General features: G+C 36.4%; 1 protein-coding gene across 1 annotated transcript in view; it reads right to left on the bottom strand.

Moving 5' to 3' along the window:
* The window catches only part of grm5b (glutamate receptor, metabotropic 5b), a 78,403-nt gene extending 62,352 nt beyond the window's left edge, over positions 1-16,051 (bottom strand). The window contains exon 1 of the mRNA XM_066699280.1: positions 15,151-16,051. Within this exon, the coding sequence (XP_066555377.1) occupies positions 15,151-15,829 (679 nt within the window). The 5' untranslated portion in view covers positions 15,830-16,051. The remainder of the gene's footprint in view (positions 1-15,150) is intronic.
* Between the last annotated feature and the right edge of the window lie 11,664 nt (positions 16,052-27,715).

The raw sequence follows: 27,715 nt of genomic DNA, 5'->3' as shown, positions 1-27,715 counted from the left end.
TTTCCTTGTTAGATTTTTTACTTTTCCCTGTCATTATAAAGGGGAACTGAAAATCCATATTTTCTCAGGTTATTCTAGAAGTAGAAACATTCTGTGGAGCGAGTGTTTCATGTCCAGCTCATTCTATGTACCAGAAATCAGAGATCGAGAAATAGGCCATGCCGTCACGCGGGTGCTAACTCTGGAGCTGCTTTGCTGGAAGTCAATGGGGAAAATCAGAAAAGTCACGAGTATCATTAAAAAATTACATTTTATGCACATTCAGTGGCCCCATCATCCTATTTTTCTAAAAGACCCATTGGTTTGTAGTCATAAAAAGTTTATTTCGCCACCCAGAAATGTCGGTATTGTTTTACATGATTATTTTATTCGAGGGACTGCCATGTACGAGCGCAAATGCTGGGATTACCCTTTGGAGATGAACATGAAAAACTCACTCCACAGAATATGTTTCTACTCTAATATGGATTTTCATTGGAGTTCCCCTTTAAATATGAATAAATAAATAATGTAACCCTAAGTGCACTGAAAAACATTTTAATACATTTTTGTTCCTATTAATATGTATCCAGTTATACTAATTCCATTTTTTAATCTTACTCTTTTTTGCCCAGTATCACAAAACAGCAGGTTGTAGTAAATTGTATTGGGTATTCCTGTGCAGCACCACAGAGCAAATTGAATTCTCAGGACTAAATTAGACTTGGATCATAACTGCACAGCGATACAAATAAATATTTCATTTAGAAAGAAACGAATACTTAAAAGCTGCTGAAATTAAATCTCATGAGGACAAGGCCCCAATCAATGTCCAGAAATAAATGTTTCCTGTAGTTATCATAAAGCTCTCTAGACACTGAAATACATAAAAGCCCTTTCCTGGGAGACAATTTCCGAGCTCATTATTAGTTTCCTTGCTATTCTGTGATGTGAAGTCCCTTTATTATGAAACCGAAAGAGCTGCCAAAAATGCAGTAAATTAGTTAATCATATATAGTGTTCACAGAATATTGTTATAAATGAAAGCCATGCTGTTGAAGTCTTAACTTCATTCAACAGGGAAGTGTGGTTCCAGAGTTTGGTTCTAAGGTGGAGCTACAGGTTAGACAGACCCCTGAGAACACTGATATAAAAAATAGCAAGGAATGTGTCCAACAAAAAAAGTGCCCTTGATTTTATATTTTTAAATACACCTTTTGCATTTACTAATTTAAACTATTGTTTTTGCTCATAACATTCCGTATTGTATTTTATTATTTGATTTTTGATAGTTCCCCAATACATGCTGTCCTAACTTGTCTAGTGAATTCAAGATGTAAACAGATGTCACAGGTGGTGACAGCAAACGATAACAACAGAGAAGGTAAAATAAATAAATGGTGCATTTTCACGTTATTTCTCCATTAAACTTAGTGCTGTTACCAGCTATTAGTGTTATTGGTGTATTTTTCTTGTATGCTCTTCAAGGCTATACTAGATGCCTTCTCAATATTCTGCAAAGCTCTAAAGAGACGGCGCTTCAGCTAAAAACTTAATTTCAAAGCACACATTTGCGGCCACTGTCACTTTATTTTGAGGCGTTGATATAGTAATAAAACAATTTCCCCTGCTTTTCAAAGAGTGGGTGTCTGATGCTGCAGGTGGTGTGAATCGTGCATTGATATAGTAGATCTTCAAATGCATTAATACAATCTGAAGAGGAGGACCAACTGTACCGCTAAGCTTTGCTCTTGACATGGCAGAATGGCCCCTCATTATTACGAAGTGCACTTAATTCTCTTCAAAACTACCAGACACCCACACGTCGCTGTCAGGAGTGAAAAAAGGTGAAATTGTTTTTTGTATTTAACTCCACCATACAGAGGGAGGTACTTTTCTATAGCACAGGTTACAAATTAGTGAAATATATTACTTGCTTTTTCCAATGCAAGAAGTTGGGAACCACTCATCTTGGGAACTGTGCTGGAAAGTGTGTTAGCAGTGAGCAGGCCAGAAATTAACAGTCCTGGTCTCTTCTAAATCTTTACACATTTCTTACATCTTAATACCTTCTTCGCTATTGATTTCCAATGCACTCGGCTCAGATATTTCTTTGCCGGGATCTTATCGACCTTCATTTCCAGCAGTGACAGCTGCAACTGAAATAGAAAATTCTTAGTGTAACAATTCTTATATCAGCTACCTTGAGGCCCACTGTGAGGTATCACTGTATAATAATAATACGAATGTGTCATACAGTGCACCTGTGCACCTGTGTCTTATGTGGCTGAAAAGCAAATATTGGATTTACAATGAAAAAAACTGAAATGTCCGTGCCGGATTATAGGATAAACCCAGGTGTGTATATTTATTCACTCTAGCTACTTTTGGTAATACACATCCAAAATATCTTTCTCTCTGCAGTACATTTAGAAGCATACAGTGAAAACACTTTCATAAGTGAGAGCAGTATTCACATAAGTGTACTATATAGATCAGTACCATTTTTCACACATAACATGCCCCTGTGAAGGTAACATCAACCATGCATTGAAAGTATGTGACTGGCACGTTGGCACATTCACATATACATAATCTCAAAGTACTGATCTCCTTCAAAGGTTCCAGCATAGGGCTTATGCTGTGCCCTGAGGTAAGCTGGGGATTCAGTAAACATTTCACATGGAGTATTTTCCTATCATATGGAATACCTTATTAATATCGTAATATGGCCTATGCCCCTAAAAAGACAAGGTCAGTTACCAAATGGATGGATTTGGGATATATTTCAGTATAAGAAAACAGCTTGGTAAAAATATGAATGAAAAGGCATAATTTTCAGACATAAAAATGTATGGTACAGAGGGAGGGACTTACAAGGCTGAAGCTTCTGCAAGCACTTGATGTAGGCCTTTGCTTTGTTGTATATGAACATATTTTCCAGGATTTCACATTCTTCCAAATACAAAGTATGCGCCCTTCTCAAAGGTTTTACTTTTATCAGAGCACTACACTTTGATGATTGCCTGAGTAGCATGTCAGACATAATTTCACTTCTGTAACTATCTGATTGCAAGTTTTATTTAGGGTAGAAGTCCTCATACTAATTTTACAGAAGTAGGTCACTGCCTGTTTCCATATAGCTGTGCTTGGGTTTTTTGTTTGCTTTTTTGCAGACTGAATTTGTAAATAGTCTGAACGGTTGTAAGCTAGAATTGTGATTGTGACACACTGTGAATGACATCTCTGAAAGCTTATGGATTCCACCTTCAATCGGTTTTAGGGTTAGAGATTAGCCCGGTCTCTGGTTTGACATGTGACTTTGACGATGGCGAAATGCCGTGTGGCTTTAAGACACCAGTAGCCTTTGACGTCCAGGCCTTGTTTACAGTGCTGCTGCAGACAGTCCAGGCATGAGTCATTTGTCTTTCAGTGCTGATTGTCTGTGAATGTGCACCAGAGAATTTGAATTTCTCGCAAGCTTAAGTTAGACTTGTGTTTTAAAATACAAACTGAGGTTTCAGTTTTGGTTTAAATTAAAATGCCCCGATTTTTTCTTTTTTAAACCACCCTTACCTCCACTTTCTGTAATGCATCCTATCCTCGTGAACTTTTATTTACTTCAATAAGAAGCTTATGGTGGGCATAATTTGCCAAGCTCGCCTAGTGGAAACAGTTTTGCCAATTATTATTAGACCTGCACTAAGTAATAAGATATATCAATATTCATATTTTCATAAAGCAATGTATTATTTCCTTTCTAATTCCTTATGGTGTCTGTAAGTGGGGGGCTTATAATACTTACGTCTTTTTCAAAGGAGTCTGATATCACTCTATTAAACTTAGCAAAAGTGTAAAAAATAAACAACTTCTAAACAGACCTGAATCTGAGGACCCTGCAGTCTGCACACAGGAAAACTAAAAAATATGCTTGAATTTGCAAAAATACTGTAAGGACACAGTCTTGGCTACAAATTGAGACCCACTATAATCGAATGTCAAAATGATAGGTATATCGAAGCTAGCTGCACTATAAAGATATTGTTCAGAGGCTGTTAAGTTTCAAGTTTTATGAACTGTAGCAAAGGCATTATGTCCTTGATTACATTGTGGCAGGACTCGGAAGGTTTGTAATGCCGATTTCTACCATTTGTGTGATGTGAACGACCATTTCTTCCCAAAGAAGCTCTTGAAGTGTTTCTTGGTCCAAGTGTTTTTCTAATTACATCAAATGCATAAGTAGGTTCGTCGATTATGAAGGGTCCTTCAGCTGGTGGCATTATAATATGAAAAGGGAATTGAAACCATCTGTGATGCAACATGAGCAAGTGTGCCTCTCTAATACCACCCACCCCTGTAAAAGGGATGAATCTGTGGTGAATAAAACAGGCTCCAAATTCCATGTCATAACCAAATACTGCGGTACTAACATGTACTAAAGTATGGCAATTGCATATTGTTTTGTCGCATTTTACAAACCCTCAGACAAATGGAGCAATTAGTGTACATTTGTGTAGATGACTTTCCCTCTGGATTGTTCTGGCACGATTTGTCCAGCTCAAGGAACAAATTGCTTATTGAGAAGTACTTCTTATGTTAATGTTTGCTACAATCCAGACACAGACATCTTTTATATCTGAGATGTGTGCAAATAATGATAACTCTTAAAATGCAAGTGAATCATTATGGGTAAAATATTTTCATCGCCTAGTGATCTTTCAGAAGATAACACTACCAACAAACTGAGCTATAACAATAAGTTTTATTTTTCACAACAATTAATTAAATGTCACTCAAAAATATTTTGTTAAAAGAAGACCACAAGTAATTAAAATTGTGGAATGTGTTTGCAGAAAACTACAATGAATACATACAATAATAGATGCTACTCTAAAAAGTAAACTCCTGACATGGTGAGGCTGTGCTTACCAGCTATGTGCAAATTCCCCTAATTAGGCTCACAGTGTGATCGGCACATGACAGGTGGAATATTCCGCCACTCTCTTCCCTAAGAGGACACTTCTCTGGAATTGCATTAAAGAACATCTTGAGCCAATCTGCTTTTGATCACTTTGACAGAACTGATCATCAACATTTCAATGTCAGAAGGAACCAGTTGCACTTCCAAGAAACACAGCACTTAAGGAGATGCGGAATTAATTGCACCAGATAAATTATGGTTAAAGAGTTGGATTAATCACGGCATGATTGCATGGAGAGCCAATTACCTGTTTCAATCAAGGGTACTTTGGAGCATCCCACCATGTTACATCTCACCAAATGATATGAGATCAGATCCCCAGTTTGGCAATATTCAGACCTTCCCCCAAAGTATTGCCAGTATTACATCTTCTGGTCAGATACCCTGAGCTTGTGCAACTTCCTTGTTGATGGCTTTGTAAATATACACATTCTTCTTCTTCTGATTATTAATGTTATATATTATTATTATTATGGTCTTGCTAATGAAAACAAACAAACATGTTAGCTCAGAATTAATTCAACAAATGCTATTCTAGGAAGAGTCTTCAACAAGATAAAAATAAATGCTATCTTGCAATCGATTTACTTTAAAAAGGAAAGAAGGGGAAAACTGAAGATCGGACTGTGAAAGCAGACCTTTGCAACACACACAACAGAGATGAGTTTTAAAAAAGTGAATTCATATAAAAAAACAAAAATGATGCATTATTCATTGCAGTCACAGCATTGCACAGGGTTTTCCACTTAAAGTAATTATCTAAACCTTTATTATTTGTCATTGCCAGCTCCTCCACTTAATACTTTTTAATTATCGTACTGAAGGGATTAGGAACCTGCTCTATAATTGAAGACTTTCATTCAACTGAAAGAACTCATGAAACTCTTCAAAAGCGCATCAGAAAATACAAAAGCTCCAGTTTCTGTAGATAGCACTGCAAGATCCTGCCAACTTTAAATGGTGTTGAACTAGCCTGTCAAACACAAGCATTTCACTGTTGTTGCCAAATTCATATTTGAGTAGAATGGTTAGTGCAAAGGACAGTACTGGAAGAAAAATGTGAAGTCTTTGCCCAGCTGAAATCAGTTAAGACCATATCTTTGAAAATCACGAATCAAACCTTTCTAAGAATTTACTAGTTTCTGATACTCGTTTCATACAATTTTATTTTTCCTTACAGATGAATAAACAACGTTCTGTGGATGTGTAGGCTTTGTATCAAGGAAAGAGTCCTACATTCTTCCAAATGGAAAACCACAGTGATTAAACTGAAAACAGCAGTCGAAGTGCTTTCAGAGGCCTTGACACCATTTCTTAATAGTATTTCTGTTGTGGGGGATTATGCCCCTTGCTACATGAAATAAGATAGATTGTAATTTAGGATCGGTCCGTAAAATATGCACATTCTGAATCTCTATCATTAAAGAGAGTGATGATGTTGGTAATCTCATCGCCAGATATGAGTAGAAAGTGACCTACTTTTCAGTTTGTGGGAAAAATTCCTGCCGTAAACCAACTATACAGACCCAAAGAATTGCATTGCTGGAGTAGTAAACAAATGTTCTACAGCAGGGTGGAATGCCTTCATTTTAAAATAACAATAACTAACATTCTAGAGGAAAATATGATTATTCCATATGTAATCCAACATTTGTTTATTCCTATTTAATTTAATTTGCTACATATTCAAAGTAATGTGCAAAGATTGTAGTATCACAACTACTACTACTCATAATAATACAAATAATTATAATTATAATAATAAAGCAGCAAAATTTGTACATGCACATGTGACCTAGGTTGAGGAAAAGCTGCCTGCAAACTATTTTACTGTAGTTGAAGGGGCATACAAAATATAAAACTGATAATAAAAACACAGGCAAGATTGCAAAATATATGATGTTTTGAGGCAGACTGCAGCTAGACAGATAATAGCATTCTCTTACAGTCTGCTGCTTTGTGAGGGAAAAATAAAGTGAATGCTTAAAAAAATTGTACAGAAAGGTTAAAGAAACAATTGCCTGTGACATTTGAAATTGCACATTTGCCACCAAAATATGGCACATCTAAGAAACATGCATTTATTGGGAACAGTAGGCCTTATCGGTAACTTTACCCTGGCCTGTCTGAGCATTTTATACCACATTCAGGTGTAAATATCTGTAAATTGATATTCTTGGTACACAGGCCTGTTTAATCTATGTCACTTTAGGCATTAGACATTATAATGTTTCTACTGTTATTGCCAGTCAGACAATTATTTTAAATTAACGTGAGTGATCACTACTTGTGGCTGCATAATTCTTAACCATTTTCTTAAAGACGTATTATTACCATATCAGTAATATCAATTTGCAGAAACATATGAATAGAAAAGACAATCACACAAGGTTTACAAATAAAAATACTGTATCCTGTTAATTTGGGGTTCTTTTCCATTCCCCCTGGTTTTGGGTGCTGGCATTGGGGGCATTATTTGGCCTCCACTGATTCTCACCCCAGTGTGATGTTGACAGACATCTCACTGACAATTTCTCATTTGACCGGGGAACTGGCTTTGCAATTTATCACTTGACTGGTGATCCCTGCAGCTTTACTTCAGACTGAGGCAGAATGCTCTGAACGCCACTGCAATTTCCAGAGCTGGGAAATTTAATTCACAGCTGCACTCATCATCTGTATATTGCCAACACCTGTTTGCACCTGACTGAGCGGATTTTGAGGAGTTCTTTTAGTAAAACCGTCACGCCGCTGCTCTCCAGTGCCTTGAGAGAATCTCCTGAAGGAACCTGCTATTGTGCTATGGTGTACAGCCTTGCCTCAATAATCTCTAGATGGGCGACACGTTTTTACTGCGGCTGCTACACTCGTCACAGAACTGGAGAACGAACACAAACTCCCTGGTATCTGGTTTACTCTCCTTGTTATCATTTGAAATCTGAATGCAAGCAGTTAAATGAGACATGGTGCAGAAAGTACAGGGACATTACAAGCCCAACTTTGCAACGCTACAGGCTACAATAAAACACTACATTTTATATATTTTAAAGTTAAAATCACTGCCATTAGACTGGATGTGTTAATCTCTGGAAGCTAAAACAGGGGATAATTTATTAAAAGCTTCGGTCAAAAGGACTACAGACTACTACACACATTAGTAAGTATTTCTTTCAAGAATAACAGTGATGCAAGTCATTTGTTTTCTCCAGCATTCATTTCATTCTAAATCAGCTGCTAGCATCGTTTAACCCCCAGAGCTACTCCTCTCACTCTTAGCTGTGGCACTAGCAGAAAACCCTTGAGATGCCATGCTAGATTGCCATTTATCTTCTTGAAAGAGGTTGTTTTCCATTTGTTTTACATGGCACAATGGTGTTTGCTGCTGGTGCCAATTGCTGATTGTTTTTGTTACTTTTTAACACTTAGAAATACTCTTGTCCAACTGAGACAGTAAGAATGGTCTTGAAGTATACTTATTTGACAGTAGGAAACAATAACAATGCTACCACATAGCAGCACAGACCAGTCTCCCAAAGTGGGAGGTTTATACAGTCTATTGATTTCACAGATCAGTTGTGTCACCCTAACCCGTGTACAGAATGGCTCTCGTTACACACACACACCCCACAGGACTCTGATACATATCTTGCCCATTTAGAGAAAGAGAGAGAGTTGCCAGTATTCCCTGTGTGTTGGAATAATAAGCAGGTCCAGTCTCATAATGAAACTGCAGCGGCTGTGAGACGGGCCACAACTGTTCACGCCAATTTGAGAGACTATTTTTTTTTTCGTTACATCCAACAGAGCTCCCCCACCAGATAAACTCCAATGTCCATGAATCAGCACACAGTGTATACTCTCATTACATTTTTTTGTATTAACTTCATGAATACATACACGGTGTTGCTGATTTATGGAGGTTGTGGTTCATTTTACATGAAGGCTAAATGTTGTAGCCTTCCACCTTTAGAATAGAGACTATTGCTTGTTTGTTTTTGGTGCTCAGGTTAATATTTTAAGGATCCATTTTCGTTAACTTAAACAGAAATATTAAAGGATGAACAACAAGTTTAAACAAGTCTGGATTGTATATTAAAAATATAAAAGGGTTTTTCCAAAGCTGCCTGAATAGTGAAAAGCAGCAGTGCTTTTCATAACTGAATCAACCTCTAAGTAAGCCGAGGGATTCAAAGTAATGCAGTCATGCCTTGCTCATAATAAAACGAAGAGAATATAACTGGTTCCATTAAAGAGGAACGCAGTTACAATTCGGTCTCCTTCAGCTCAGGCTCTTGTAAAAACATGGACTTGTGGCTGGTAAACTTCAAATTGGTCTCTCCTTCTTATTTGTTTCCTTCTTCAAAGATGATGTTTTAAATCTGTGATTGCTTGCAGCTGCTAATTCCATTATTTGAAGCAGTCTGAATTATCAAACAATCACAGTACGTGGATGTTACTACATCCCAAATTGATCTGATTATGTGATATTATCCTGAGTTTAACTATGTGGTGGTAAAATCATAAATATAAGTTAATTCTCCTTCTTCTTCTTCTTACATTTTAAACATTGTATTAAAACCATTTATAGCTGGCATAAATAACAATTGGGTGTCTGCCAAGAAAAAAGCATTGAAGGAGAAAACCAGGAACATAAATACAAATAATGAATGGCAAAACAGACTGACACCCTACATTGGAACATAATTAAACATTCAGATTTGTTTTAGTTTCACATAATAAAAAGCCTTTCTCAGTACTATAGCAGTGACTGTGCCATTGTTATGCAACTGAGAGACCATGTTGATTTTTCAAAAGGCACTGTTTAAAAAAAAAGAAAAAGCAATCCCCACTTGTTCTAATATATGCAAATGTATAACATATCTTTGAATGAGCCTCACAGGAAACTGATCCAGAATCTTTAGTTTGTGATTTACAATGGAAGTGTTTACAATTTGCCATAAGTGATTTTACAGATACAACCATCAATCAATTTAATATTAATATCTACTTTCTAATTAATTGTAATTGATGGTGAAATGCTTGATGAATGGACAGCTGTCTGATTGTGCTGAACCACCATTCTGGGCTCATTTCGTTGTTCTTAATTAAAGAGGCACTTCCTTTTGCCCATAAGGGGAACAATCCTTGGGTCTCTTACTGCTCCGTTGGCTTCAATTTGCTTTAAAAGAACCAATTAAACCATGGCCTATGTCACTGTGTCAGGGTGAAAGGGCCAATTATGGGAACCTGGGGCATAGTTGGGCTTAACATCCCTGTAAATGTAACCTTCAGCTCTGCTTCCCCTGTCAGCACATGCTGTTTTCAGCAAGCTGAGGAGCAAATGTGATTCTGTTTCTCATCAATAACAACATCAATAAATGTGAGCTTGTACTCAATATTTAAAGGGCAGAGGCTTCTGGTGTCCACTACTAACTTATGAAGCATCTCTTATGATATAATGACTTATATCACGTTTCAGAGAAAATTGATTAACTATGTAGAAAATAGACCTTCCTAATTATCCACTTTAACAGATGTTCCCAAAAGAATGCCTCAGAAATAATGGATCTTATCGGTTCTTAATTTCTCAGGAGAGACAGAGAGGCGTGTAGTTGCACCAAATGGCACACAGACCAAGGCGCAGCCAAGACTGTGGTTCCTACAGTGGAGAAGGTAGCTTTTCTGCTGATAACAGAAAGTGTTGGAGTTCCACTCCTTTATAATGACAAATTAGTGAGGTGTATCAGGGTTATTTATTGGCAATGCTGCCTTAAAGAAACAGTAAGGGTCATAGATGGATGTGTGCATATAAATATAGGACCAATCAGTCCATTTCTCATCTTATATAAAGTTTTTACAAAGGTACTAACATCACCTTCAAGACTCCCTGAACTTTGCTCAACCAAAAGAACGAGCAAGATTCAGAAGTAGGTATAGCACAGTGGATCAACTCAACTCAACTCAAGTCATGCAAGAACTATTATGAAGATATAGATAATATGAGCTTCTGCTCTGCTTGGGCTTTATGGACTACAAGAAACCATTTGACTAAATTCAGCCATCAGCGCTCTAAGAAATCAAAACAAAGAGGAAATGTCTATAAATCGTATTAAAAATATCTACAACAATGCCACATCAATAATCTGACTCCACCAAGACACTGACAATATCAAGATCTGCAAAGGAGTATGTCATGCAGAACCAATCTCTCCAAAACTCCTCACAGCATCATTTGAGGAAGTGTTCAAGACTTTGGACGGGAAAAAAAATGAATCAGGTCAAACATCTTAAAATTTGCCAATGACATCATCTTCTTTGCAAAAGCACCTCAAGACCTGCAACTCTAGGATTGAGAAAACTGGACTCAAAATGAATTGAGTAAAAACACAAAGCCATGTTCAATATCTCTGTGAAGGAGACCACATAAATGATGGGAAGATGAAATAAGCCTTGTTGGCGTGACCTGGAACAGAGATGCTGTACATCAAAACAAGTGGAAACATCTTGTGGGATGGGAAGCCTTCATCCAGCAATATAGAGAGAAATATAAACATGTAAGCCTCTTTATATATTAATTTTTTTATTGTTCAATCCATTTCTACTTGATAAAGAGTAATGAGTGAGTTGTGTTTTGACTGTAAACCATGTAACAGTCCTGCATTTCCCCAAGATATAAAACTGTGAACAATATGCATGTCTTCTGCCTGTATATGTACTGTATGTCTTTACATCCTATCCAGTGCCACACTTCTGCATGTTTCTAGGAAGATCAGAAACCCAAGACAGCTGAGTTCTGACTAAAGCAAAGTAAGTGGGAAGAACAATCCGGAGATACATTCTCCTATATCCTACACTGTGACTTTACCACTTGACATGCTTCTCAAGGGACAGGGAGAATAATTCACTAATTGTCCTTATCAACATTTAGAGACATCTCGCATAAAAAGATACATAAAAGAATAATGCAGTCAGGCACCATGGCAACATGAAACAAAGAGGTTCAGAGCTTAAACACAAAGAGGTTAAGAAAGGTGGGAAGGGAGCAGCCTACACTGAAATGTAGTTGTGTTTAGTTATCTGTTCCTTTGAGGGGCTTTACAATAAAATCAATTGCACTTCTCTGCCAATCAGCTTTAGCTCAATCATAACCAATCCAAACATTCACCATGTCAATGTATGTTTACATTAGCGGCTCTGGTCCATTTATTTTAACTGGTGTCAAGGGTTTTCACTTCATCATTTCATTTGCTTTGTAAACTTGTGGTTATGGATGTGGCTGGGAAATGAATAATACATTTAAGTGAAAAGTTATTTGATGATTCTCCTTGCTACACTGCACATTGACTATACTTCTCTCTGTGCTTTATTCCTGGGTGCCACATTGATATTCATGAAGACTGAATAATAGCTTAAATGATTATTTTAATGAGCTCTAGATTAGTCTGATCCATAGCTGTACTCAACTTGAAGGACTCAAGATAGAGTATCCCTATAAAGCCACCATGTCCCATTTCCTTTTAAAAGAACATTAAGAATTTCAATCATCCTCTCACACATGGGCAACAATTCTGCAGCTGCCATTTATTTCTGTGTCTGCAACAATTCATTTTTCGTTTTATTTGTGCAATAAGAAACAACATGCTATTTAGAATGCAACTAGATGCTAGATACAGCAGATGGACTGCACAATTCACATTATAATAACATTTTCAAAATCATAATAGTAACAGGAAATTGTGTCAGCTCCCATCTCTCTTTCTGTACTGCTTTTACTAATATTATAAATGATCTACAGCAAGTCATCCAAATCTAAATTATAAGCTGCATATTTTGAAGACCTAAAAAAGATCCCAGGAGTGTAATTGAAAGAATACCTAACTTGAATTAAAAATCTCTTTCTCTCTGGATATATAGATTAGTTGATTGATAGATGGAGGGACAGAGGGATAGATGGAAATAGTTACTATCATTTTGCCATTTTATCTGAAAATGAGGGCATTTGTTGTTTGCCCAGATATAAATAATTGGAATAGGACTATATGTCTTGTGAACATATTACAAAAATTGTAAAAGATTTTTGTTCCCCCAGAAGGAAAAGAAAAGGATACCTAATTTTTCAGAACGAAATCAGATGGGATAAAATAAAAATATATATAATAGATGAAACATTAAAAACAAAGAATCCTAATCATATCTGGTCATTAAATATTTACCAAATGAATACTTAATGTAATATATACTGTTGTATAAATCTTATTCCATCTACAAAGGCTATTTAATACCCATTAGAGGGCTATGAGGCCAACACATAAATCAAGTAAAACACAGAGTACTTTCATTTAAAGATCAAATCACAAAAGAGGATTGCAGTCATTATAATACACTGTGTTTTACACACAAAGAGGTAGAGTTGAATTACCTATAAAGTTACCAATCTGTGTTGTAATGATTGATTGTCATCCTTCAAGCACTGCCTAGCTGGAACACATTACATAGAGCTATAAGCTGATGACAACTCCATGACTAAACAGGACAAATGTCATCTTCCCACATTTGACCCTTTCTATATTCAGAAGTTGTTTGTGTTGCTGCTGCTTAGGTAGTGCCCTGGTATCACTAAATATGTCATTTTTATTTGTCCAATAAAGGAGAAACAGATGTATTAAACATGAATCAGATTCTGTTTTCCAAAGCAGCAAAAAGACTCATCAATATTATCATTGGTATTAATGTAGTAATGGCTGGTACAGGGTCATAGAAATAGAGCATCAGTCTGACCCAGTAAAGCTGCTCTGTAGTTTGCTGAAAGAATATATTAATTATTCAATTTTTAAAATAAAATTGCCCATTTAGCATTTAGCAGCTTGAATGAACACTTCTGACAATTATCATCTGCTCTTACTCATAGTAGGGTCTACAGTAAAAATAAATAAATAAAATAAAATACTTAATTCTAATAGTTTGATTCACCTTTTACCTAAAGATGAGTTAACATATACACACTTGCTGCTGAAATGTTTCATTTTCTTCTTTTCATCTCAAATGATTTTGCTGAAAAGGATTTGTCATGAGTCTGATGACTAATATCACAAATGAGTAAAGAGACAGAAAGCTGAATCCAGGTCAAATCTTATTTTGCAAAACCAAGAATAAATATTCATATCAGGAATACACTTTGTGTTTACACGTTGGTTGGAGGATTAATTTGTTCTCAACATATTTGTTCGGTGACGGGAAATACACCCATAGTACACAACATGTAGCCTACAAGGCAGCTGGAGTGACAAAGCATATATGCAAAAGAATGATAAATGGAATCTGAGGAAGATGTGTGTTCACAGATTTTAAGGATATAAATAAATATTCAAAATATATATATACGTATGGGGGTAGATAGATAGATAGATACATAGATATATGTATGTATGATTAATGTGTACTGGGTCTTTTTTATGTAAGAGCACTAAACACAAGTTGTCACATTTGCTAATAGACAACCAAAATCAACTGACTTGGTGAATACAATATTATTAGACTTTATTAGGAAAACTGAAAAATAGTAATACTTGTATTAAATCAGTTGTAAGTTCACAGCTCCCTGTAATGGGCTTCATTACTCATTTATGTTCATATTTTTTAATTGTGCAAGATATTTTGTGTGATTCATTGCTTATTATTTTGTATGCAGGTAAACAAAATGCCTTCTAAATATCCATATTTACTGTAAAATAAAATAAAAACAATATAAGACCTCAAAATCAATCAATCAATCTAAACCAAACAGAAGAAAGATTTTATGCCAATCAAAGAGATTGAGTTTCTAAACAATAATTAAAACCGATCTCCTCTAACATTGTTGTTATGCAACTGCCATCCTTTGCAATCTGTGCAGCACCATTCCTGTATCCTCAGTGGAGCTCCTTTGTATGAAAGTAAAGGATCTGCCCTATAGCAATTTCCAGGACATTTCAGCAGGAACAGCTTGTCATGAGAAGTTACAAAATTGTCCTCAGTAAAATCCTTCATGTGGGCCTAGCAATACGAATATAGGTGTAGGCGAGATTCATATATGATTATGCAGTAGATTCTATGTGTAAAGTACAAGATACTCAGAAACAGCAGCCAATATTAAGTCCCTTTAAGTCCAATTTAAGTGACGAGATACACAGCAGATGAGATGGTACCCTTACCTTCAGTATGAATAGCCGACACATAGGTCCAGTTATACCTCTTTACGATGTCCACCATTGCCCTGGCTTGCTGGGCATCCGAGGGAACCACCCTCATGAAGTACTTGTACAAGGTCTTGTCGCTGAGGTCCATACTGGTTGCAGAGTATGCGATCTGAGGTATATTGAAGAGCTGTAGCAAATTCTGGACCTGAATGGCAACAGAACTGGATCCAGGGCCGATCACCCCCACAATGGGCTTCTTGCCCCGCATGGGGGTTGTGTTGCTGTCAGTGCAGCGCATCATGCCTTCTTCCTCCTCTGTGGAGACCAGAGAGTCCCTTATGAACTCGATACTCTGCTCAAGGGCCACCGCTGAATGCCAGCACGAGTCCCGGATTTCACATCCCAGCGTTATGTTTGGCAAGATTCTGACATCGGCGTTGATCCTGTCCAGGGTGTGGAGCATGGCCTCCACTCTCTGGATGCCATACTGCTCTCTGATCTCCCCACACTTCCTCTCATGCACTTTGTCAGCAGGGGGTTGATGGTGGACAGAGAACAGAGCCCCGATGATGATGTCACCGGGAACATGGGCGACCACCCGCCTTTCATTTGCCTGGGCATCAACCAGGAAGCCAAAGTTTACAAAGCTAATCTCTTCTGACAACAAAATCACTAACAAAAGCAAGAAGCTCATTTTAAGGAAAATAAAAAAAATGCTCCTAAGCTTGGGGACTCTTCATAACTGGAGCAATGACAGCTGGATGGGATATCTCAATAAGTATTTAAAATGCCTTCTGTTCCACTCCGGACACTGTAAAACACTCATTTGTTTGGCATTTCCACCCAGAGGCTAATGAAGAAATGTTGTCTCCAAGGCAATGTCTGATTGAAAAGGTGCATGTGATAGTATACTTCATAACCTTTGAAAGAGAGAGAGAAAAGTGATTTAGAAATGTTGATATTTCATTATAGGGTATAATACTTGTGTTTTACAAAGAGATGCATTTATCCAGCCCTGGGGGTACCTTTAAAAAGAGAGATGTCTGGGTGTGTCTGTCATGATGTCTTATAAAGTTAATCAATGGATCCTCTAGGTAATTTAAATTCAAATAATTGGCAGAAACATACAATTAAATAAATAAGTAATTCTATGTTTGTGCTGCATTTTAATATGAGATAGTTAATGCCCCTTGTTGCTTCATCTGATGTTTAAAAATTATGTTTAAAAATGAAACAGAATGACTCCTAAGTGAAACCTAATAGTTCAAGCAATATATATATATATATATATATATATATATACATACACATACATAACACACTATCATATTTAAGAACAGAACTTATATTATGTGCACACATGGAAATTCACTATACATAACAATGTTTAATCAGTGCCATGCATTAAGATGATTGCTTTGTCAGTTGAAACCAGCAGATCCTATATAAATAAAAATGGTGGGCAGCTCTCAATAATGATCTAAGAGCACTGCATTAAAAAAATGTAGAATTCAACAGAATCATAAAACCAAAAATCACTGACATGAATGTTTACCATGCATAAATAGCTGCACTTGCTAACATACAATATGTTACATAGGGAAATGTTCAGGACATAGCACCTTTTTGATAACACCTAAATGGAGAAAGACAGTAGGCTACAACTAACTCCAGGACTGCACTGGCATTTGTATTAAAAATCAGCTAAGTTTACTAACCTTAGAAAAACAAAACAAACTTAAAAAACAACAAAAACAACATAATACAACATAATAGTTTAAAAGGTTTTCAGTGCACAGTATTAGGTTGTCTTAATGATTAAAATGTCTCCATTATAGACTGAACGTCACAAGTTTGTTTGGTATATCAAGTGGAAAGCTTTGTAAGCTGCTTCCATTTGAAACACTGGCCAAAGCCGCGGGTTCGACAGTATGTTGTAGACGCTGTCCCTGGCGTTGTGTGGGATGCAGAGGTGGTTGGGCGGAGGTTGGTTTCGTGTCTCGCAAATTCCTGCGGTGAGACCTGATGTCTGAGGTTTGAACCCGGCTTGTATCACATTAAGAAAAAGCCCTAGAACAGCACGCAATCAATCGTATTTTGGTCATACTAACCCAACTCTTTCTTGAAGCCATCTTTCACGCTTCAATTGAAAACAATTGTTATCGCTTTCTGGGGAACAGCGTTGGTCAGACTTTTCCAAAAACATTTTTTTGTTCCTTCAAGAAATGAACAAATTAGCCAATTTCAGTAGAATCAATCGGTCTTCAACCAATTACACACAGACAATCACCTGAGTAGTTTAGTTTTGAAGTATCCTCTAACAGCACGTAGACCAGTTTAAATTAAAACTGTCCAATTGCTACTCATTAGCCCATCTTTATCAATTTTATATATGTCTTGCAATAGCCAAATTAATATATGTTAACCAGTAAGCTTTTAGTAAACTTTCCATTCTTATTCTTAATGACATTCATTAGCACATTTCTCATTTAGTCAGAGTTAAATCGGGCGTTTGAGAGCAGTAGGACAATTTAATGATCCACAGACTGTATAACACTTGATGTCTGAGCCCTCGGGAGCTGTTCCCGGTGCTGAAATGTGTACGGTTGACTAAAGGCTTATTTAACCTGTTTTGATTTCAGCAACGCTTTCCACTCACCACGTAAACGTCTAGATTTCGTGTTTGTACCATCGCCTGCAACTTAAATGCATGGATAGCTGTACATGAACTGTCTCAGCTGTGAAAGATTGCTTTACCAGAATGTGAAAATGACACATAAAACCATTCCAGCCTTCCCTTCAGAGGGAGACAGTTCACTGGAAAAACGACACTGTACCAGTTTCAGACTCAGTGACACAATGTACCAACGTTGATTTTGTTATGGACGGAATCTAGTGGACAGCGGAATTGAATTAAGCCAAGTGTCAGATGCAGTTCAGGTGAAATGTCCATGCTTTAGGACAAGTGCATTAGGACCCACACGTACGAGATCACAGCAACACGTTTGCATCGGTATTTAACAACATATGCCTTTGCACAATGGGTGGCTAAAATGATAGAAAGTGCATTGATCTCTGTTATTGAGTTAAACTACAATGTTATCCCATATCCGTGCTGTTGTTGTCGGTCTCCGGCAAAGCGCACGAAATGCAAGCTTCTCGAGGCTTATTGTGGTCAAACGATTTTAAAATTGCACGTTATCTCTATATTTATAATCGACAAAGTAAAGGGCTTACCTTTTTGATTTCCTATGCAGGTAAAGTCAGAGATTGTTTCTCCTTTTGATACGCTGTCACTAATGTCAGCGGAGATCAGGATCGACTATCCTGGCAATGCAAGTGGAAACACCTCGTCTCGTCTTCATGTCACGCAGCATGCCGTCTTTCAATGGTCACACTGGGTCTTTTTTTCCCCCTAATTTCGCTCTTTTCTTGCGTAAGGGTACTTAAAGTCGTACCAATTCACATGCATGGCTTTCAGATTAATTATGCTTGTTTATTTCTGATTAATATTCCCTGGGAATGAATTTTCCTCCGAGATGCAGAAGCAGACTGCAAGGGTACGGCGCTGTGTCCTATCAGGGTTTGGCGCTGTGTTGCTGCCCCCCTTCCAAAACGTATTGAGATTGACTTTCACAATAACCTACCTATCACAACTGTTGATGAGATTATTTTTTTTCACGCCTCCCACCCAACGAGTGATTATGAATGAACGGCTACATGGTCCGATTACTGTTTTCTTGGAAGGTAAGCAACGGCTTATTCCTATACAGTGATTATTTTGGAGGACTGGATTTTTATAGCAGTCTTGATATTATAAATGACCTCATCGTCAGTTAATTGACTAAATCCGATGTAGAAAAGATCAGACAGCCTCCCCGTCATTTGTGTTTTCCAGAAAAAAAAGGGTGCAAACACTTCCACTTAGTCAATTTGTTGTACTGGAGAGATAAGTTTTAATATGTGCCACATATTGCAAAGAGTACAGAATTGTTTCAGTAATAGTGCAATTCAAGAGTACCACCTCGTGGTCATCTGAACGGATGCTCTCCTGCCACTTCAAGGCAATGTACAGGAATTTCTGAACCAGCAATAGAAACACCTACTGCATTTCTGAAGAAAGGCTAACTGACCACACTTAAAGTCAGGATGCAAGTTGTTGTGTAATACCTATTGACGTTGAGTTAATATAATCATCTTAACACTTTTTAAATATAGGTGTCTTTATACATGTATACAGAATTATACTGTCAATACTATGATGTTGATAGAAAGAAGAAGAAGAAGAAGAAGAAGAAGAAGAAGAAGAAGAAGAAGAAGAAGAAGAAGAAGAAGAAACTTAGGAACGGTCTTATTTTATTTTCGTCCGTAAATATATTTGACTGTATTTCACCTTATTTCCCGGTCAATACCAACAATACTAAACCCCAGCAACCGCGATCCGGATGACCTGAATGAGAGCACAGTTTGATAGCACAGGTCAATGCAATTCTTGCAGGAGAAATCATGACCGCTTTTGTTCTTATCATCAATAGGTGTTCCCACACAACTGGGAACGTTATGTTTTCTAAGAAATCACAGAAACGCCTAAATTATGCATCGTGATGTGACTGAACGATGTTACTATTGTGAATAATAATAATAATAATAATAATAATAATAATAATAATAATAATAATAATAAGTAAATAAATAAATACATACATACATAATAATAAACACGCATCTATGTAATCAACGCATGGCTCGATCAGAATTGGTCCCATTAATCAATCGAAATACATCCGTTTGATCTGAGTTCGTGTGCTTCATGTATTTACATAGGCTACTCAAAATAAATGAACAATTTTAGGTGCCTCTTTTGCAACCAAAGTTTTTTTTTTTTTTTTTTTTTTTTTTTAATTGGAAGGCAAGTTCAATTGAAAAGTTCACACGAATAAAAATACGAAATATTATGAAAGTGCATGGGGAGCATTTCCCATTAGATGGAGTGGCATCAAAAGTATGAATCAGTCTATAAGATTTTGACTAAGGTTATTAAAAACAAGCAGACCTACAGAAAACGTATAATTTCTTTAACAGTAATTCTAAATCACCGAATATTAAGAAGTCAAGGTTCATAACATACCTGAACAAATCTGTGGGAGTCACTGTATCCTACATCTGTGCGAATCTAGCATATTCTGTAAAGACCTCCTCATGAAGATGGAACATCACGATTAATCCACTTTTTACCATGGCAACCGAAACATCTCTCTCTCCCTCTCTCTCTCTCTCTCTCTCTCTCTCTCTCTCTCTCTCTCTCTCTCTCTCATTTACCATTTCAAAACATACAGAAGCTTTACATAGATCCCTGTGTGCTATAGTAGAACCACTATAAATAATGAATCGTATACAATTCCACCAATCCAGCATATATATGTTTGTGTGTGTGAATGTGTCTGTTGTTTGTGTAAACCAGGCTGTAGCAGATTTCAGTGGCAACAAAAGCAGTTGAGATTAATCATGCCAGCTTCTAATACAACGTAAATGATTAAAGATAAAGGGGGGGGGGGGGGGGACGGGACATAGGTTAAGCGGTTTAGTTTGTAATTCAATTTTACGCACCCACCGTTTATATTTATATCACTTCTCCATACAAACTTTTTAGCATCCTCTGAATTAGGATGATTGCAAAGATTTTATAGGAAAGTATTGCTGCTCTACAGCGGATGTCTTAAACGTACATCTTAATGAACTTGTTAGCTCATCCTTCCTATGATTTGGGTAAGGGCATCTGCAAGCAAATATCAAAATCAAACAATAAACATAAATAAGTAATTTAATTAATTAATTAATTAATTAATTAATAATATACAAAATGCCCTCTTTATTTTCAACAGAAGTTTTTTTACTTATTTCAATAGGTTGAAGTTGAAGTTAAAAAGTTAACTCTAATCCTTTGTGCTGCACGTTTTTGTTCCCTAAAACTATCTGTATGATTACAGCTACATAAACGTATTCAGTCCTTATTTGTTTGTAATTATGATTCTAAACAATTTAAAAGGTCATAATGTGAGGACTATTTCTGTGCTAGAAGGAATACTCCACAGAGAAAAAATATTGAATCCATAGAGACTGTGAAGTGAAGTGCATTTTATATTCCACACAGTTCTATGGGCCCAATTCAATTAACTTTATAGCTTGAGGGAAATTATAGTTTCATTCCATTACTGCTGAGTGAAACTGTATTTATCTTGATTCAAAGTTCATCCACAGAAAATCTGTTATGATTGATCTCCAACTAACAATAAGTGTATTTGGGTTTCTATTGATGGATATTAATTTGTGAGAAATGCATACAACAATGTGCAGGGTGAGTTTGCAAAGCTTTTATGCTTCTGGACAACATTTTCCTGACAACTGTCAGAAAGTAAGTTTTAAACTTAAAGTTGAAAAGTTGAAAATGCAAAGAAAATGGTGCACCGTAATATAAATAATTCCTGTAGGTCTAACTACATACAATATAGCCAGCCTGGAGACTTTTCACACATTGCAGGGCTAGTAAATACTAAACTGGGTCACTATTATAGAGTTTGTACTGATCCCAACAAACTATTTTGCACTTTAAGACAGGAAGTTAGTTTAAATGTAGGAAACCCTTATGTACAAAAGTCTGTAACAAAGACATAGCCTTTTTATCTGAGCAATGTAGTGTAATGCCAATGACTGGGTAACAGCTTTAACTTTTTTTGAGAGTGTAATTGTTTCTAATTATCCCATTATATGTAAATAATGTCAGAGATTTGTATGGTTTCTTGTCATGGTGGGTCACATTGTATGGCAGGTTGTGGTGTTGACACCAGTAGTCCTTCTAATTGACAGTCTGGGAACAGTTTGTAACTTGTCTGGTGCCTTCAACCTTATCACTTGAAGAGATAGCAATAGCAGAGTGAAGGGAAACTGCAATAATAAATCCTATAACTACTATCTGATATACTTTGTATGATGAGAGGACATAGTTGAGAAAAATAAACAACAACAAACACCATGAAAAAAACAGCAAATGGTTGACTATAAGACCCATGAGTTGGAATTGCATGCATCATTTTAGTAAGCAACACAAAAAAATCATTAAATATGATGGTTTCTAATTGAAAGTAATACAAAAAAGGTGTGAATGAGGATTAGGAAATCATGCAAAAAAAATACTCACTACATCTCATGTATATTGTTAACTTTGCCTATTCTGGGGATCCATTAGTTAATGTATGTATTAATGTATTAATGTAGTTAAAATATGGATAAACAACACCAACAAGGAACAAAAATGAGAAAAACAACAAGGCCAAAAAGAAAAATATTCATTACTTAATTGAGTTAATTTTGACAATATATTTAGAGTGATTGTGTGGTGGGAAGAAGGGAAGACAACAAGCAATCCGGTAAGTGGTTAGAAAATGCTCTCAGCATCAAACTCGAGCTCCTGTCCCAAAATTGGGATGGTAATCCAGAATTCTCTATACCTCCTACAGAGACACTCACAGTATCCCTTGATAGAGCTTTGCTGTCATACTGCAGACAGTACTACACACGGATACTGATTTGTCAGCTGCAACGTCAATCTGGGAATTCTGTCTCCAACCTGAGTGATAAACAGTAATTTGCAGTCAGCCTGTTTATGTTTGTCACATTCCTCATAGGAAAATAATAATTTGTGTGATATGCGATAAACCATTTGAAGAAAAAGAAATGGCAAGATAATTTTTCTCCATCTGAACCTTCTGGTGCAATGACACCCCAGGCTGTGTTCTGAATCTGAGCTGTTGCTGGGAATTGCAGATCAGTAGGAGTTTATCCTTCATCCATGCTTATCACATTCATTATCCTTGTTACACAAAATATGCCAAAAAGACTTGAGGCAAGACATGTTGAATGGGCAGGAGAGTGTATTCACAGTAGCTCTATTCAATTACTGCAGAGGTGCCAAAGATCAGAATACATATATATGTAAGTATGTATGTACAATGTCAATTACTATGGTTCTACTCATTGTATTTAATTAAAATTATGACTTAAGAGTACTTAGAAATAGAATATATAACTGACACTATTTTGAAAGAGCATTTTGAACTACAGTTTCCATAGTTACAACGTTCATTTATCATGCTTTTATACAAAATCCTCTCTTGTCTTAGTAGTACAAAAAAAAGATTTGACATAACAAAGCATCTCATCTCTACTGATAAACAAAGAAGGAAGAGGATGTGAGGCATAGAAATGTGACTTCATGGGTATCCACATCCTTTAGAAACTCAGACTATTGCTTTCTTTGTTCAATTCCATTGCAACTGCTGCATAACATTACATTTTCACACCATTTCTGAATAATAGCCACTGCGTACTACATTTACTGATGATTATAATGATGTCCAGTGTGTATTTAGGAAATCATCTTCAAGACAAAAGCATGGTGGTCTCTCCTGGAGTCATTGCTAAATATGTTCGACTTCAGCCTGAGTGGGAAACAGAAAAATAAAAGAACGTGTCATAGTGCCACCTTCTGGGGTTGAGCAAAGGGTTCTTTAAAGACACAGCTGACATAAGTAGGATGTTTACAGAGATGTTATTGAGCGATCACTGTCAAACCTTTGTAATAAAAAAGCAGATTCTAGCCAGTCAAGCGCATAGAAAAAGTGTAATATAATAACTGTAAACTCACATAGATTTTGAAAGCAGAAAAACGTAAATTCAGCAAATTCTTTCATCGCAATTCTGCTTCATTCTGTAGAGGTGTACTTTAAATGTATAGTCATTCTGCAACCAATTTAGCTAAAATAACAGACCCTGGAAAAAGCAGTGCATCTAATTAATTCTTAAACCATTATTTGCCCTACATGTTATTATAAAAACAATCAAATGTTTGTACAATTTCACTACAAAGGTACTGGCGTTTTCCCTCAAATATGTGCGTATGGGGGAAAAGCATAAGTATCTAAAGAATGCATCCATAAGCAGCCTGTGGGCTCACTCAGTCTTGTGATGTTCAACTGGTACATTAACTCAAGGAGGTCTAGTTGTTATTCAGGCTCCAGCGCAGGACCATGTGATGGGCTTAAGATCTAAAGTCTGTGCGTTGCCTGAAACATGAAAGCAGATGGGCTTCATGGAATCATACAATATATAGTCAAAGATATTATCAAAGGTCTCATTCATTTATCATGTGTCTAATCAGGAGTAGCAAATCATAGGGGCAAAAAAGGAAATAGAAAGGCCTTTTGTTTTGGACTTCCTGTCTCTTATTATTTCCACCTAAAACATGTGAAACATCCCTCTCTAGTGGTGAAATGCAGTGATCTACAGACGACAATTGCATAAAAGCATCTATAACACAAGCATGCTGAACTGAATCCTTTAAATTACAAAGTAGTATGGCTATCACTACATGACATATATATATATATATATATATATATATATATATATATATATATATATATATATATATATATATATATTATACCAAGTTGTGGCAATACTCCATAACTGGCAGTGAAAGTGTTGTCCTTAATTGTTAAATCTTAATTGAGTTGCTTAACATTTTGATCATTTTAAAATATAACAGCTTCAGAGCATGTTAACTATTTCTGCAACTCAGATACATTTTTAGTCTCTCTTGCACTCTCCCACATCCCTCTCTGCTGCTTCTTAGCAGAGAAAAGCAGTGCTGTTACCTAATAATTACTGTGGGCGTTTGTACACCACATACATGTGCGTAGGAGAAATCGCTGAGAGAAAAAAATGGTTATGCATCATAATGGCAATTTTAGAAACATGGGAGCTGAATCTACCAGGATTGAAATGTGAAAATGTATATTTGATATATCTGCATATTTTACGAACTATTTTTGTTGTTGTTGTTTTTCTTAGAAACCCATTCTCAGGGAATGTGGTTTCTGGAAAGATTAATTTAATTTTAGATTGATTTGATGACTTGTACATTATATAATTTACTTTTGCATAAATACAATGTATGGAAAGTACAGAAAACCATAGTATATTCTAACTTTTTAAACAGAAATATTTGTATTGCTTGAAACTTATACAAAGACATATTTCATTTCTGCAGTTAAGCTCTACACAACCAGTCTGGGACACAACAGTCTGGAGATATTATGAGATGATATGAGCATTAATGTATTGTACAGAATTTTAATTTTCAATCATTGGTTGCACTGGCATTTGTATATCCGTCTGACCTCTTCAAATCTTTTTGCAAGTCTTAAGGAATTGTTTTTCAGAATAAAATGGAAAACATACACTACCAGTCAAAAGTTTTAGAACACCTAAATTTTTCCAGTTTTTATTGAAATTTGAGCAGTTTCATGTCTCAATGTATGCTTTCTACAATAGAAATGAAATATTGTTTGGAAAGTTCTTCCCAACACTGTTGCAGAAGTTCCCACAAATGTGTTGCACTTGTAGGTTGCTTTATCTTTCACCCTTCTGTCCAGGTCATCCCATGTTTTGGGTCATTATCTTGCTGTAGGATGAACCCCTGACCAACTAGGCGTATTGCATGGCACTGCAAAAGGCTGTGGTAGCCATTTTGGTTCAGGGTGCCACTCACTCAATTCTCCAACTCTGGATCCAGCAAACAAGCCCCAGACCATCACCTCCTCCATGTATGACAGTTGGTGTCACACACTGAAGAACCATCCTTTCACCTACTCACCGGCGTACAAAAACCCAGCGTGATGAACCGAAGATTTCAAATTTTGATTCATCGGTCCATTAGACCTTCTTCCAGTCTTCAGTAGTCCACTGGCGGTGCTTCATGGCCCAGGCCAGCCTCTTTTTCTTATTTTGCCATCTTAGCAATGGCTTTCTTACTGTCACTCAACCTGTCAAACCTGCAGCTCGACGTCTTCTCTTCACAGTTGACACTGAGACTTGCTTACTTCGACCAGTGTTAAGCTGTGCTTGAAGCTGTTGTCCTGTGAGACGCATCTCACGCAAGCCTGTTGACTGTCAGAAACTTGTTTCCTGATTGTGTTGTGGCTTTGGGTCTGCCAGACCTCTTCCTGACAGAGTTTCCTCCAGTTTCCGAGGGCCTTTTGATGGCGTAGGAAATTGTACTTAAAAACTGTGCTTAAATTTAAATAAAAATTGGAGAAATGGGGGTGTTCTAAAACTTTAGACAAGTAGTGTATATATCTTCAATCAAGACTCACCTAATGATCCCATTCTTATATTCCACCAAGCTTCTTTTGACAGGTGAGTATATGGTCATTGTGTCATGCATTTAGATGGGACAATCAATAATCCGTTACAGCACAGAAAGCTATTGGGATACAGAGGTGCTCTCATCTACTTGGTTTTCCTATTTAGAAAGACATCCACAAATAAAGAACATTTCTCAATACAACTAGCTTATGAATAAGATATCTACTGTATATACAGAGAGAGAGAAAAGGGGAGAGAGAGGATGCGATTAGGGTAAGAGACCAGCTATACGCTATATAAATTAAACAACTTCCCTGGGAAACATATTTCTCTGAATATTTAAATGTTAATATGTCTGAAATCCCCGCTAACCCATACACAAACTCCTCTGTTCACACATACATAAACACTCACAATTATATGATATCAGTCTGCACATCAAAGCAATTCAAATTATGTGCTGCCCTAATTTCAACTCAACATACTTCTGGAGTTCTGCTGAGCAGCCACAGCCAGTCCTTCTCAGTATAGTTATTAAAAACATCAAAGTCCGTCAGGTTTTAATATGATGAAACTTTAATGTCTTTGACCTTGATACGTCTCAATTACCATATTCCTTGTGACTTTGTTTCCATATTAAATACTTCTGATTCTGCAGCTGTAGGAAGTCATTTGTCATGTCTAGGGAATACATTTCTACTGTTTTTGTTTTCATATACTTAAGAGGACAAACTCATTCCTATTAAATGTGTCTTAGTGTTTATGTTTTATTTGCAATGACAGAGTCTTTAAGGAGAAAGATGTATTTTTCAAAGGTTAAATTGAAGTAATTCTACTGAAATTAGATTCCTTTTGAACAAAATAAAAAATATATTATTTTCCTTTAGACAGAAAATACTATAAATAAATGGTACTAATTTAAGAGACATTGTTCCTGAACCATTAGCAATTTCAGTTCAGTCAACAACACAATCTGAAAGGAAAAAGGCGCAACACCATTTCTAATGTGAAAATCAACAAGTGTAGCACATTGTGTTCCAGTTAACATATGTCTATAAGAAAGCAGTTTGGGTAAAACCTTTTAATTGTTTGTTTGTTTACACACAAAAAATTGCCCCTCTCTTCTTCTTGTTATGATGAAGGTGATGTTGATGTTGATTAGTAGTAGTAGTACTAGCAGTAGTAGCAGTTGTTGTAGTAGTACTATTATGAAAATAATTTGAATAAATATGAGTTTCAATTTTTCTGGCTTTTATATTCCTTCTGGAATTTATCTAAAAGAAAGAATGATCACTGTTCTGAAATCAAGGCAATCTTTCAATGCCTCCTCTTGTACTGAAATCTGCCATTGCACTAGGGTATTTTGGTTATATTT

This window comes from Amia ocellicauda, chromosome 3 (assembly GCF_036373705.1).
Source record: "Amia ocellicauda isolate fAmiCal2 chromosome 3, fAmiCal2.hap1, whole genome shotgun sequence".
In the NCBI taxonomy this organism is placed as follows: Eukaryota; Metazoa; Chordata; class Actinopteri; order Amiiformes; family Amiidae; genus Amia; species Amia ocellicauda.
Note: the sequence above shows the minus strand (reverse complement) of the source record. Positions and strands in the feature narration are given on the sequence as shown.